The sequence below is a fragment of the Otolemur garnettii genome, unplaced genomic scaffold (genome assembly GCF_000181295.1).
Source record: "Otolemur garnettii isolate 467f Iridium unplaced genomic scaffold, OtoGar3 scaffold00069, whole genome shotgun sequence".
NCBI classification, from domain to species: domain Eukaryota; kingdom Metazoa; phylum Chordata; class Mammalia; order Primates; family Galagidae; genus Otolemur; species Otolemur garnettii.
Genome location: NW_003852464.1, coordinates 1197302 through 1212876, shown reverse-complemented (window position 1 = coordinate 1212876; position 15575 = coordinate 1197302). Strand labels below are relative to the sequence as shown.

The following is a 15575-nucleotide window of genomic DNA, read 5'->3' as shown; positions in this document are numbered from 1 at the left end:
AAAAAAAAAAAAAAAATTAAAATTAAAAATAAAAATAAAATAAAATAGAAACAGTCCAGAAGAGGACAAATGACTAGAAGATGAGAAATGAATAATTAATGTGAACCCAGGTTTAAAACAACCAGCCATTTGCTTGGGGGGAGTTGGGAGGATGCTTTTCCAGTGAGTGGTTGGGAGAAGGTGCAGAACTGTCTATTTTTTTGTTTACACTAGTCATTCCAGGCCACTTTAATACTGGAGAGAAAGTTTGGCTGAAACTGAGCAAAACAGCTAATGGAGACCCAGAAGGAGGAATCAGGTTACTCTCAGATCTAGACCCAGAATCAGGAATCAGATAACTTGTGATGCACCAGCAGTGGCTCAGGGATGTTCCTCCCAGAGGGGTCCCTGGAATCCTAGGCACATAACAAAAATATTGACAGCTGGGGAATCTACTCCAATTAGAGTTCAGAGAAGTGGACAATTAAAACAAGTAGCTTGACAGTGCTCATTCACCAGCAATTTGTGGATCTCCATGGTCAAGTTCATGTGTAAAATACAGTCCATGCATCACTTAATGGGGATCCATTCTGAGAAATGACCCAAACCTGGATGGCGTAGCCCACTACACACCTGGGCTCTATGGCAACATCAAGGAACATATTACTGTACCCAGTACTGTAAGCAATTGTGACACAATGCTGAGTATTTGTGTATCTAAACATAGAAAAGATAACACATTGTGCTGTCCTTACAATGACTGCAACATCACTAGGCAATAGGAATTTTTTGGCTCCATTATATAGGCAGACCTTGGAGATATTGTGGGTTCAGTGGCAGACAACCACAATAAAGTGAGTGTTATAGTAAAGAAAGTCATACAAATTCTTTAGTTTCTCCAGGCATATGAAAGCCCTTTTTATACTACACAGTAGTCTGTTAAGTGTGCAGTAGCATTTTGTTTAAAAAAAAAAAAAAAACAATGTATATACCTTAATTTAAAAATACACTGGCTCGGCACCTGTGGCTCAAGCAGCTAAGGCACCAGCCACATATACCTAAGGTGGTAGGTTCAAATCCAGCCTGGACCCGCCAAACAACAATAACGGCTGCATCCAAAATATAGCTGGGCATTGTGGCAGGCGCCTGTGGTCCCAGCTACTTCGGAGGCTGAGTCAGGAGACTCGCTTGAGCCCAGAAGTTGGAGGTTGCTGTGAGCAGTGAAGCCATGGCACTCTACCCAGGGGGACAGCTTGAGGCTCTGTCTCAAAAAAAATAAATAAATAAAAATAAAAATACACTTTGTGTCTCTGTGTTACATTTTGGCAATTCTTCCTATATTTTTAACTTTTTCATTATTATTATATCTGTTAAAGTGATCTGTGATCAGTGATCTTTGATGTTACTACAATAAATAGCTTTTGGGCACCTTGAACCGTGCCCATATATGATGTTGAATGAACTGATGAATGTGTGTGTTCTGCCTGTTCCACTGACTATCTTGCTCCCTCTCGTCAGGCTCTCTGTTCCCTGAGACACAACAATATTGAAATTAGGTCAATTAATAACCTTTCAATGGTCTGTCAGTGTACAAGTGGAAGGAAAACTAGAACTTCTTTCACTTTAAATCAAAAACTAGAAATTGTGAAGCTTAGTGAGGGAGGCATGTTGTACACCAAGACAGGCCAGAAGTTAAGCCTCTTCATCAGTTGTGAATGCAACTGTGAATTGTGAATGCAGAGGAAAAGATCTTGAAGGAAATTACGCGCTACTCCAGTGAAAACACAAATAGTAAAGAAGCAAAACAGACCAGACACACTGGCTCATGCCTGTAATTCTACCACTTTGGGAGGATCACTTGAGGTCAGGAATTTAAGACCAACCTCCACTAAAAATAGAAAAATTATCCAGGCATCGTGGACCAGCCTGTAGTTCCAGGGAGGCAGTTGGATCACTGGGACCCAGGAGTTTGAGGTTCTTGTGAACTATGCTCTCACTGCACTCTAGCCTGTGTGACAGGGTAAGACCTTGTCTCAAAACAAAAAGGCAGCGAAACAGTCCTATTGCTTATCTGGAGAACATTTTAGCAGTCTCAATAGAAACCTTTTGGTTAGTTTCTGATTTCTCATAAATTGAATTTGTCCATGAATTATTGCTGAATCTGTGTTTATAGGGGAAAGGGGGGCCAGGGTTTTCCTCTGCCATGTTGCTGACATCACTCCTCTGGGGTTGGTTTTGAGTCTGTTTTGCAGATACTTCTCAGCATATGTTCGCACAACACAGTTTGAGCTCACATTCTATTGGCTCTGATGCTATTAGCTGGTGATCATGTCAGCAGAGCACAGCTGAGAGCCAGTGCAGTAACTTGGAATGACATGGATGAAAGTCAGACAGTACAAGGGCCTAGTCCTCCTGTCCCCTTTCCAGTGGCTGTGTGACCTGAAACAACTCAGTAGCCTTCTGCAATCTTAGCTCCCCTTTCCCGGCAGCCTCACAGAGTAATATACATCCGTGAGATAATGATGAAAATAAACAAATGCAATGTAACTGTGAGCCAGTGGTATTATCCAGGTGCATCAGACATTTTGGTGTCTTTAGTCCTCTCTGTTTCTGGACTTCTGCCCAGAACTCCTTTAAATATAGCAGCAGTCGATAGAGTGGCCCAGAAATTACCTCTGGCAGATTCCTTTTCACAGGCTTGCCGGTGGCTCAGAGTACATTTGGAATTCTTTTTACTCTCTGTAATAACTGTCTTTCGTGTTGCACTGAGTTTCTTCTCCCCTTGTCCTTGACCAGAGTCTGATTTATCTTTTCAAAAATCCAGCTTTCAGATGTGCTGGTCATATCTATTTTTTATATTTTATTTTTTTTTATATTTTATATTGCTTTACTTCTACTTATTTTGAGTTTATTCTTTTTTTCTTTTCCTAACTTCTTAAATATTTTCTAGTAAATACATTTAAGGCTCTCAATTTCCATATTAGCTGTATCCCAGAGTTTTGAAGGTTATCTCACTGGTTTAACCTACTTTCTTATTGCTTCCTCATTTTATTGCAGCACCGTCAGATAACACAGACTGTAAAATGTCCACACTTTGAACTGTGTTGAAATTTGCTCTTTAGACTAATGTGGCATCAGTTTTTTAAAATTTTCCCCATGGATAGAAAAAAAGAGTTGTATATTCTCAGCTTAGTGGCTAAAGCACACATATTTGAATTCCAGCTCTGTGGATGTATTCTTTATGTGGCTACATCGAGGACCCGGTACGTATTAAGTGTAAATGTTAGTAGCTATTTGTTTCTTTTTTAGCTATTATGCTTAGTATATTGATCTAGTTGCTCAAATCTTCCGTATCCTAGCTTATTTTGTTTGTTTAATGTATCAATTTCTGAGATAATATATTAACATCTCCCATTATAATTACAGATCTTTCCATTTCTCCCTACAGTTATGGACATTCTGCCTTATGCTTTCAAGCCCTGCTTTTCTGTGCCTATAGGTTCATTATAACAGTGTTTTAGTGAGCGACTAATTCCTTTTATCAGGGTAGATCTGCACATTGAACTTAGTTTGTGTTTGTCATTAGAACTGTCTTCGCCAACATGTTTCATATTTTGTGCTTTCTAATCACCCAGATTCCTTTGTAACCCTGATTTTCCTTTTGAAACCTGGACCTAATTAATTATACATCATTTATGTATTTATATTTCAGTGGTCTGCATGCTGTTTGGATTTTTTATTGTTGTTTTTCCACATTCACCCTGACTTTTCCCCAGGTTTATGTAGAACCTGTATTTACAACAGATCACTCACAGAGTGGTTCTGCTCAGACTGTGATACTTGCTGCTGGGCTTTAGGGGAATTGGAGATCTCTAAGATATTTTCCATGCCCCAAATACCTGAAACTAGGGGGCACAGGAGGTCCAGATGTAGGTTGTACTCTGCATTATAGCTTCAGCTTCCTGTTTCTTTGTAGGTCATGTATTCTGTTCAGTTATATCAATTTTGAAAGTGCATAACAATGCACCAAACTTTCTGGGCCCTGTGACTGGGGGGTGTCAACTAGTTACACAATGTAAAGGGAGGATTCAAGTTATGATAAATAACTGTGCTGGAGGTTCTCCATTACTAGCTATAGAATGTATAGCATTTAAAAAAAACTATATCTGGGATTACTTTTACCTTCACTTATAGGAAGGGAGAGAGAAAATGCTCCTATAACTAATAGAAGGCAGAAAAATTTTTGTCTATTTTATTTATTCATGTGCCCCCTACAGCAGTGCCTGGTTTAAAAAATAGTTATGGGAACTTTGAGAGGATGGAGTGTAACAACAAAAGAGAGAAGGTCACAGTAGAATCAGGCCTTAAAGACTAAGTACATTTGGAGACTAAAGGGTGTGTCAGGGTTTAATCAGAGAAACAAACTGTGGGGAATGACATAGGGCATAAGATTAAATTTAGGAGCTGGGCATAGTGGCTCAGGTCCAGAAAGGAGAAGATTTGTGACTCAAGGCCGTGCAACTTAGTGAAAAACCTTGGTTGCAATTTATCATCATTTAATGAGATTTAACGACAAATAAATCTGTTCTTAGCCTTTGTTATTACACTGTTTTCATAGACAATGGTTACAGTGACAAGTAGGATAAAGGACAAAATAAGAAAGTCTTTTATGCCTTTATATCTGTGTGGAAAGGTGGAGAATGACAATGTGAACAAATTCAGTTCATAAACAATTCAGAAGCCTAGTGGTTAACTAATAGTCACTGCAGTCTTCTCCCAAACCCACTTCTCAGTGCTCTGGTCATTCAGCAGGTGCCGTGTTTTCTGATCCTACCTACTGAGATGTAGCATATGATGACCTATAAAATAGGCCGCATGATAGTGATAATTACAGTGTCTCTACTTACACTGCCTGTGAGCAGCACTGTTCTCACATCTCACAGCAGCCCCGTGAGGTGGGCCTGCACAAACCACCCCCTGTGGGTTATTCGTGGGACAGTATCATGAAGTGGTGAAGAGTTCAGGTCCCAGGGTCTTGCTGCCTGGCAGCGTCTCCCATTTCCACTGCTCAGTCAGTGACTGTGGGACTCTGGCCAGGTCACTTTCTTTCTTTGTGCTTTAGCATTGTTGGCTGTGTGACATGCTCTGCAGACTGAAACCCAGGGTCTGAGGATAAGGGCTGGCACTGGTGGCGAGGCAGGCGCTGTGCCAGGCCCCTCATCCTCTCAGCCATGTGAGCTGGCACCCGACTCCGCTTTGAATAAGCCACAGGCTGAATCAGGGAGCTGTACTTAATCTCATCTTGCCATGTTTTTTGCTGCAGGATCCATGCTTAAAGCTGAATGAAACTTCTCAGACACCACCCAGGGGAGAAGACTGTCAAGATAAGTTAGCAGTGGAGGAAGGAGCCGGCAGTGAGGAGGAAGGAAGGTATGGGAGGGCAGCAGACTTCATGCGCTCCAGGGAATGAGGGCTCAGGTTCGGATTTGAGAGATAGGGGAGCTTTGTCACTCGCAGAAAATCTGTGAATGGAAGAGAGGCTTCTGGACCTGAGAAAGGTCATCTCGGAGAAGTTACAGACAATATACTGTATGGTGAAATGCTGCTAAGGGTGGGAACAGGGCAAAAATTCTGCTCTCAGTAATTGGCATTGTACTGAAGATCCTAGCCAGTTACTATACAACAAGAGGAGAAATACAGATTAGGAAGCAAGAGTAGAAATGTTTATTTATGGACAAAATGATCATGATTGAAATTATATAATACAATTGAGGTATTAATTTACCCTATGTTGATCTATAGATTCAATTCAAATCCCAAGCAAAATCCCAATAGGCTTATTTATAGAAACAAATCAGCTTCTTTGAAAATCAATATGCAAAAGCAAATGACCTAGAAAAACTCCCAAATTAAAAATCTTGAAGAACAAAGTTGAAGGACTCAGGCTACCTAATTTCAAGACATAGGCCAGGCGCAGTGGCTCATGCCTATAATCCTGGCACTGGCTCATGCCTGTAATCCTGGCACTCTGAGAGGCTGAGGTGAGTGGATCACCTGAGCTCAGAAGTTCAAGACCAGCCTAAGCAAGGGTGAGACCCCCGTCTCTACTAAAAATAGGGAAAAAAACCTAGGTAGGCATCATAACAGCTGCCTGTAGTCCCTGCTACTCAGGAGGCTGAGGCCAGAGAATCTCTTAGGCCTAAGAGTTTGAGGTTGCTGTGAGCTACGATGACACAGCACTCTATACAAGGAGACAAAGTCAGACTCTGTCTCAAAAAAAAAGTCATAATATAAATCTCGAATCATAAAAACTATGTGGCATCAGTGTACAGACAAATCAATGAAATGTAACAGGGTGTCTAGAAGTAGATCCATGCATAGTTGATAAATCAATTTTTGTTAGCAGTGCCAACATAATTCAATGGGGATAGAAAAAGGTTTTCAGCAAACTGTCTTGGCAGAGAATGAACCTCAGTCCCTATTTTTACCCCCATACAAAACAAATTTGAGATGTTTCATAGTTCTAAACCTAACAACGAAAATGTAAAAGAATATCTTTGCAACTTTGTGGTAGGCAATAATTTTTTAGATAGACCATGAAAACACTCATCATAAAAGAAAAAACTCCATCAAAATGGAAAGTTCTGCTTATTTAAAATAAATTACCCTTATAAAGTGAATAGATAAGCCACGGACTGGGAGAAAGTCTCAAGTCTGTATCCAAAATATGTAAAAGATTCTTATAAATCAGTAACAAAAATGCAAACCAGTTTTCAAAATGAACAAAATGCTTGAATAGACACCTACATAAAAGATATGTGAATGGCCCATAAGCACATGAACCTGTACTCAACATCATTAGGCACCAGGGAAATGTAACTTGCAACCACAATGAGATATCATTTCCCATCCCCTGGAGTGGCTAAAATTAAAAAAACAAACAAACAAAAAAAACACTGCCAACACAAAATGTTGGCAACAACATAGGGCAGTTGGAACTCTCAGACACTGCTGGCAGGGTATACAATGGCACACCCCCTCTAGAAGACTATTTGATTATTTCTGAAAAATTTAAGCACATACCTACCAGCAGTTTGTCTCCTAGGCAGTTAAGCAAAAGAAATGAAAAGATACATCTGCAAAAACCTTTGGACAAATTTATTTCTAGTAGCTTCACCCATAATAGCCTTGAAGTGTAAACAATTCAATGTCTCTTAGTAAGGAAAATGGATAAACAAATGGGATAGTCACGTAGATGGGATGCTACTTAACAACAGAAGATGTCAACTACCAACATACGCAACAACATGGGTGAGTCCCAGAGAAGTTAGGTTGAGCAAAACAAGCCTGCAACCAAAGAATACTCACCACAGTATTCTGTTAGGATCCTACTTAAGCTCAGGCAAATTTAATCTATGGTGACGGGAATCAGAGCTTTGGCTGCCAGGGGAGTTTGGGGCTAACGTAAATGTTTTGTATTTTGACTTGAGATTTTGGTTTCATGGTTATATGTATTTACCAGACCTCACTGAACTGTACACCTAAGATCTGTGCATTTCACTATATGTGAATTTTACGTCAATAAAACATTTAAAAATAGGGCCAGACATAGTGGAGGCTGTAGTCCTAGACCCTTGGGAAGCTGAGACAGGAGGATTGTGTGACCCCAGGAGTTCAAGGCCACAGTGAGTTAGGATTGCTCCACTGCACTCCAGCCTGGGCAACATCATGAGACCGTGGCTCTAAATAATGATAATAACTATCCTGGGAGGATGTCTACCCCTTTCACATGGATTCACGGGTTTACCTGTTTGGCACAGCCAACCTGGTGTTGCCACTTGTCGCTCTTGCTCTAGGCTGCTCTCCTTGCTTCTCTGGCCTCCTCCTAAGCCTCGAGTTGGTTTCTTACCCAGAGCTCAGATCCAGATGTTTTTCCTTCATCACTCTCTAAAGATGGCTGAGCTCAGCACATCTTCAGAAGGCTTGAGGATAATGTGTAAGAGAATCAGAATGCAGAGAAAGAAAACTCCTCTGTGTTTAAATGTTGACTTAGGAAAAAAAAATAAATGTTGACTTAGCTCTTTATATGATTCTTACTATGTGCCAGACCCTATTTTAAGTACTTTATGAATGTGAACTTTATCAGTCCCTATGTAAAATTAGCATTATTAACCCCATGTTATAGAGAAAGAAACTCAGGCCCAGAGAGTTTAAAGATCTTACCAAGATCACATAAATAGTAAATAGTAGAGCTGGAATTTGAAACCCAGCTGTGTGGCTCTAGCACCATGCTCTTAGCCAGGGGTCCCCAACATTTTGGCATCAGGGACCTGTTTTTTTTTTTTTTTTTTGAGACAGAGCCTCAAGCTGTCCCCCTGGGTAGAGTGCCGTAGCATCACAGCTCACAGCAACCTCCAACGCCTGGGCTCAAGCGAGTCTCCTGCCTCTGCCTCCCAAGCAGCTGGGACCACAGGCGCCCACCACAACGCCCGGCTATTTTTTTTTTTTTGGTTGCAGCCATCATTGTTGTTTTGGCGGGTCCGGGCTGGGGATTCGAACCCGTCACCTTAGGTGTACGTGGCTGGCGCCTTAGCCGGTTGAGCTATAGGCGCCGAGCCGCAGGGACCTGTTTGATGGAAGACAATTTTCTACAGGCCACAGGGGAAGGCGGGCAAAGTAGGCGGAGCTCGGGTGGTGAGTGTGAGTGATGGGAAACAGCTGTCAGTACAGATGCAGCTTGGCTTTCTCTCCTGCCCCTCACTGCCTGCTGTGCCCCAGTTCCTAACAGGCCACAGACAGATACCAGTCCACGTCCTGGGAGCCAGAGGCTACAGCTCTTGGCCATGTCCCTGTGCTTCTTGTGGCATCCTACCCTGCTTGCAGGGGTCCCTGTCAACTGTCCTCCCATTAACTCCCCAGCCTGGGCCTTCTCACCTCTCTGCCAACTGCCCTTCTCCTGGCCTCTCTGCTCACAGCGCAGGCCCCTAATCCCCGGCCTCTGCTTCTCTGACCTGGTGTCCTTACCAGAGGAAGCAGAGCATCCTGGGAACCTCTACAGAGATGCCCACCTTCTCATCCCATGCAGCATCCTTGTACATCATCAAACAAGATAAATACTTAATGTAAATCTAAACCAATCACGTTTGAGTTTCTCAGCTGATCCAAAAGTTAGGAATTAAATTTGTATACCAGTGGGGCAGCTGAGGGGTCAGGAACAGTTTGTTTTCTCATGTTGCGGACTCCCCCATTGGTTTGTGACTCTTTAGGAAGGGGGCTCTGCTCTCCTCTCAAGACTTTTGTCAGCATCTTATCTATAGTGCAGATGCTCTTGTAGCTTTAAACCCACATTTCTTACCCATACTACATATGTAGAGGCCTATGTAAAATTGTATGAAAGTAAAGCATTTTTGTTTCTTTTTTCCTCATATGCAGAAAGGGTTGTGAAATGAGACCCAAGAGGCCTCATTTTGGAGCCCCCAAGGATCCCACATATAAGTGACTCAGTTATCCTGACAGTCTGTTTATGGAGCACCCAGTAACCAGATACCAGGTGGCTCCCGCTGCCCCCTGGCGGTCATAAGTGCAGTAACACTTGCTCTGCATGTCAGGTTGGTCCCTGAGTCACCAGTGTATTTCTCACCCCACTAGCAGCTACTGAAGCTCCCTCCTCCAGCCACACTGGCTGACACATTACCAGGGTGGCAGTGTCATCCCCAGTCCTGGGATCCTTTGTGATTGTTGCCTCCTTATCTTCAAAGGATCAAAGTGCCCCACAAGGAGGGAAGTGACCCGCAGCCCGCACTGGAGACTTTGCAGAAGGAGAAGGCCCCTGAAATCCAGCGTCTTCAGCAGGTCTGGCAGAGCCAAAAGGCCACGTTGCAAGCCCAGGTAGAGGGACAGCTCTGGTGGGGATGGGCCCACACACTGTGGGGACCCTGCCTCCTCCTCCTCCACCTCCTTTCAGACAACCTGGGAAGTGCATATTCAAGCTGGGAGGGCATGGCAGGTCTGCGCAAAGCAGGATTCTTGGTTTTATCCATTCATTTGTGCAAATCCTGCTGGCTCAGGAACACCTACAATGAACCATCAATGACCAAACCTGACAAAATGTATTTTATATATCAGGAATGTATATACATGTTTATTTTAGTAGCAGAGGTGAGAGCAGGCAATATATTTTGTATTTTCTTCAGAGGAGGTGGAACAGATGATAAATGCTAGACACAGGATGTAAGGTGATCATATAGTTCCTTTGAAAGTAATAAGGACAGCTGGGCACAGTGGCTCTGTGAGGCTGAGGCAGGTAGATCGCTTGAGCACAGAAGTTCCAGGTGCCTATAGAGGATCGCTTGAGCCTAAGAGTTTGAGGTTGCTGTGAGCTATGATAATGCCATGGCACTCAAGCCCAGGGCAACAGAATGAGATTCTGTCTAAAAACAAAAGGAGAGAAGGAAGGAAGGGATGGAAGGAGGGAGGGAGGGAGGGAAGGGCTTTAGGAAAAAGAGAAAACAGAGCCTAGAGGAGGGGACTGGAGATGTGGAAGCACACAGGGCCTGGGTCAGGAAAAGCCTCAACAGGGAAGTGCGGTTCAAGCAAGTACCTAAAGAGGCCAGGGGAGGGTGGGCCCATGGAGGCTTTCTGGTCCCCTCTTGACCTCTCCTGGAAGGTTTGTGTCCCAGCCTGTCTTCCCCTCTTTCCTGGCACTCATGGCTCAAGGTGAAGGGCCCCTGGGAGGATTAGTCTCCCCCAGGTTCCCGAAGTTTGTAGCTTCCCCTAGCTCAAAGTTCTCACAGACAGAGGCGGCTCAGCTGGGTTGAAGTGATGTTCAGAAAGCTTGTATTAAAAACAACAAAATCCAGGAAAGGAAGGGGCCTAGGCTGAGGGCAGAACGCCCCGTGGCAGGTGTCACAGATGCAGCGGGCTCTGGAGCACTGCACCAGCAGCTACAGGGAGGACCTGCAGGTACTCAAGCAGCTCGCAGACCACGAGAGGGACAAGCTGCAGCGGGAGCTCCAGGACAGCCAGGCAGCGAGAGCCCAGCTCGAGGCTTCACAGCAGAGAGCACTGCGTGTGCTGGAGAAGGCCAAGGCACAGGAGCTCAAGGTGAGTGAGGACTGTGAGGCCAACCCTCCAGGCACCTGCTGTATGAGCACCTGCTGGACAATAAGTGCTGCCCTTTCTACATTTTCTCTAACCCCCACAGTCATCTTACAAGGTCTTTATTATTACATTCCCTTCTTCCAGATGAAAAAAGAGGCTCAGAGAGGTTTAGTGACTTTCTCAGGAACACACAGCTAGTAAGTGGCAAAACAAAGAATCAGACTTTGCTGAAGGTCCATTGAGCTTCTTGTATTGCTTTTCCCACCCACATGTGGTCTTGATAACATAAGAAAAGTTTGCTTCTGGTACATAAGCAATGTCTTGCTTGATGCTTGCTGGGAAGTCAGTCTCAGTCCCACAGATGATAAGGATCTGCTCCCCTCAAGAACAGTGCAAAGTTGAGAAAAATCAGCTCAGCCCCAAGGACCTTCACAGGGTTTGGACCCACCATGGTGGTCAGGTCCCCAAGCGCGTATGATCCAGCAGGGCAGTCCAAGCGCGTCTCATCTAGTGTCTCCCACCTTCTGGCCTGGCTTAAGCGTTGCATTCTCGAAGGCATTCTCTTCCTGCCCTTCCTTGACGGTGTCTCACAAGAAGGCAGCAAGCCAAGCAAAGGGGAGTGGGGGTGGGGGTGGGGCCAGGGGGTGGGGGTGGGACAGACACCAACACAGTGCAGGAGCGAGGCAGGAGGCGTCAGGAGGCCAGACTCAGCGAGGGTGCTGAGGGCTCCGGAAGGGATGTCTCCTGGGGAAAATAGAACTGAGAAAACTGGCCATGTGGAAAATTGCAGCGAAAGTGTTTTAGAAAGCATTCAGAAACTGTAGGAACATGCACCCAAATAGTCAAAGAACAGCAAGCAAAAAAAGGCAGCCCTGATTAATACAGGGGAAACAGAAAGCTGCACATGGCAGCACTTTCATCATAATTATCAAGCTCAATAGGGAGTGATATTCACAACCTCGCATAAAGGAAACATGGAGTATATTTAAACATGTTCAGAAAGTGAGATAAGCACCCAGGGGGGATGGAAGAGGTGCAGTGTGAGACCTAAACTCCTCTTCTACTGTAGTATGTAGACAGTTCAGAATCCCAAATATCTTTTAAGGTGACAAATTTAGTTTCTGAGGATTCAGAAACCATCTTTGGGGTCATTTTTGTATCTAGCAAAGAAACCAACAGAGCTTGGTTGGCAGGCAGTGAGGAGAACTTTATTAACGTTTGCACAGCTGTCGGTAGAACTTGCGGTGGGTGCTTGACACGTAGTAACATAGTAGGCCTTCAGTAAATGTCCATTGAGTGAAAGCACAAATAAACCAAAAATAAATAAATAAATATGGATAAAAGAATGAATGAACAAAAGCATGACCATAAAAATAAGCCGAAGGGCAGATGCACAGCCAGTTCTCAAGACCAAACCAGACCAGGGATGGAAAAGCTACAAGGTCTTCCAGGACCTCCCCCCCAACCTTCCATCATTTCTTCTCTGCTCTGCACACCAGCCCTGGGCTTTCTCCACAGGCAGCTGCTTCTGCCCTGCCGGTCCTGGAGCAGATATAAGATGCTCACCTTGGTGCTCCTGAGTATGTTAAATTGAGAGCTCTACAGTCAGTGTCTGTCTAGCTCTTTCTTTCCCCTATCTCCAATTCCAAACTTCTAACAAAGGAGCTGTCATTGGCCTAGTTTGGAGCAGGTGTCCACTCTGGTCAAGTTAGTCATGGATGGAGGTAAATTCATACCATACAAAAGGGCTGCTGGGGCTAGCCCATCGCAGGAGCAGTCTCTGTTGTCTGGTAAGCCCTCCACAGGGGAGTGGTGAGTGCTCAGAGTCCCCTGGCTTGGAGGAGCTTGGCTGAAGGGACAGGTCCTCACTTCCATGCCTCTGTCTTCCTGCCTTTGGCCACAGGCCACTGAGGAGCGCTTGAAGAAGGAATTCAGTCACAGTCTCCAGATCCAACACCAAGCACACCAGCTGGAGCTCCAGTCCTTGGAGGAAAAGGCTAGGCAAGAGCTACAGGAGGAACATGCGAGGATGCAGGCTGAGCAGACTGCGCTGCTAGGTATATGTACCACTGCACACCCAGAAGGGCCCTGGGCCCCCGCAAGGTCCACAGATAGAGACCAGCAGCAGCCGAGGGGCAGGGTGGGCCGCAGAGGTCTGAGGCACCCAGGCCTGGGTCATGGTGTGGATTAAATTAGGCCCGTGAATGTAGATACTGTTATTCTCATCATTAGTATCGAACATAACTCAGATCTCTGCACCCTCAGAAGAGTTTCCTAGGATTGCCTCGACCTCTCATTTTTGTTCTGAAGATTTCTATGAATTGGGGGTGGAGGGGATTAGGCCTCCAGATTCTAGCGTGTTCCTCTGTTTCCTCTGTCTGCCCTCTCATTCTCCTCAGCATAAAATATACCCCCTCTTCAGTTTCTACACCCAAAACGGCTGATATAAATCATTCTAGAAGTTCACAGAGGTAGTTCAGATGTCTAAAGCCAAACTGCAGGGATTTGGAGCCTGGCTCCAACATTCACTAGCTGTGTGATCTTTGGCAAGTTGTTTAACTGCTCTGTGCTTCAGTCTGCCATCTGTAAAATGAGGATCATAATAGCATTCACCGTACCGGGCTGGAAGGAAGGTTACATGAGTAAATATGTGAGAAGCACCTAGAACAGCCCAGGGTGCAACACGTGCTATAGAAGTGTTCACTGTCACTCCAGCCTTGCAGAGCTCACTCTGGGGACCTCGCTCCAATTCTGTAGATCATCTCTGTCACTCATTATCTCCTTTACTCTCATCTATCTGTCTTCTCACTCTTAAGAATAAAACGAACAGAGACCATATTGGCTTTATTAAAGATTTCTTCCAAACCCAGACAGGGCATTCCTGTGGAGGATTTTGGGGAAGGACATTTTCTTTGCCTCCGTAAGAGAGTAAGCTCTGCTTTGCTGCTTGGTTAAGTTTTCAGTGGACATTGTGACCCCCTGACTGCAATTTTTCTGGAGGAAGTGATGGGGGGAGGAGGAGGAAGGAGTTAGAGCTCATCGACTCCCTCATTATAGCCACCCTAGAGTGCAGGTGGCCCATGTGGGAAATGCTGAAGTCAGCAGCATCTAAAGAAGATGCATTTTACAAGGTAGAGCCCAGGCCACGCCACGTGACTCAGGTCCAGGCCCAAGTACAGGTCAGGCTGGACCCCCGGTGATTCTGACACCCAGCAGCAGCCGTTGGCACAAGTGTCCCCACTGCCCTCTCCTGGGCTCTTCTGATTTCACAGCAGCCCAGTCTGTCCTGGAGCAAAGAATCAGAGAAAAGAGAGACCATGGGGACTGACTGGGATTCTCAGCACCAGTCCCAGGAAGGAGGAGCTTTAAGGACTCTGAGATGATGATAGCAAATCGCAGGCTTTGTGGGTGGTATTGGGTGGGTGGCACCAGAACGGCAGGGTGCTGTTAGATGTTCCTGGATCCAGTCATTCTGGTATTTGTGTGGGAGACACAGCGGACCGCCGGATAGGTCAGATAAAACCATGAATAAACATGCACATCATCTCTAATTATCAGAGAAATGCAAATCTAAACTCCTTTGAGATATCACCTAGCCCCAGTGAGACTGGCCCACAACACAAGCTCCCAATTTTGTAACTGTGAATGGATTTGGAAAACACTCTCCTAAGTAAAGCACCACAAGAATGGAAAAACAAGCATCACATGTGCTCAATATTAAGTCAATACTAGTAGATGAACAACTACATACTCACTTAAGAGAAAAGTTCAGGACGGGCAGAAAGGGTTCAGCAAGTTCCCATCCAGAGGGAGCAACACACAGGGACGCGGCACTCCTGGGAGAAGGACACAGCTGCAGCTTAGACTCAGCCTTACACTGCAGACAGCGTAACCTAATCCTGTGTACTGCCCTATTAATCTGATGTTTTAAATATTGCATAAAAAAGAAAAGAAGCTATAGAAATTACGTTATTAAAATTTTGTTGGGGAAGAAAGATGACCAAGTAAATTTTTCATGTTGACATTATCAGACCATGTTAAGCTTTTATATGTGTTTAATATACTGTATCTTTGAAAGAAGATTAGTCAGCTTATGAGAACTCTTTCAACTTTACAATGTCATTCATCTTAACTCTACACATCATTTGTTTATTTTACGAATACATATTGGGTGTTTGCTCTCTGTGAATCCCGTGTTAGGTACCTATCTCATGGCTTATAAATGATCAGAGCAGTGCTTCAAAGATTGTTTACAATAGCTAAAATAGTCTCAAAAATCTATAACAGAAAAGCATCAAATTTACTAGCACTGGAAAATTATCTTCTTAAAAATCAATGGCCCACTGAGTAACATCTACTGTCTTAGAAAATATCCATTTTAAGGAATTGGTTTTTTGCCTTTTGATCATGCTGGGAAGTCTCTAGTGATCTATTGTTCTCCTAGAAGTCAGTCAGCATCCTCCTAGAAATCAGTCAGCATCCCCTAGAAATCACCC

At 44.3% G+C, this 15575-nt stretch overlaps 1 protein-coding gene across 1 annotated transcript in view; it reads left to right on the top strand.

Annotated features, from left to right (window-relative positions):
- Positions 1-15575, top strand: part of FAM184B (family with sequence similarity 184 member B) — an 80179-nt gene that overhangs the window by 50035 nt on the left and 14569 nt on the right. The window contains exons 8-11 of the mRNA XM_012807459.2: positions 5303-5409; positions 9738-9867; positions 10882-11082; positions 12983-13136. Of these exons, the coding sequence (XP_012662913.1) occupies positions 5303-5409; positions 9738-9867; positions 10882-11082; positions 12983-13136 (592 nt within the window). The remainder of the gene's footprint in view (positions 1-5302; positions 5410-9737; positions 9868-10881; positions 11083-12982; positions 13137-15575) is intronic.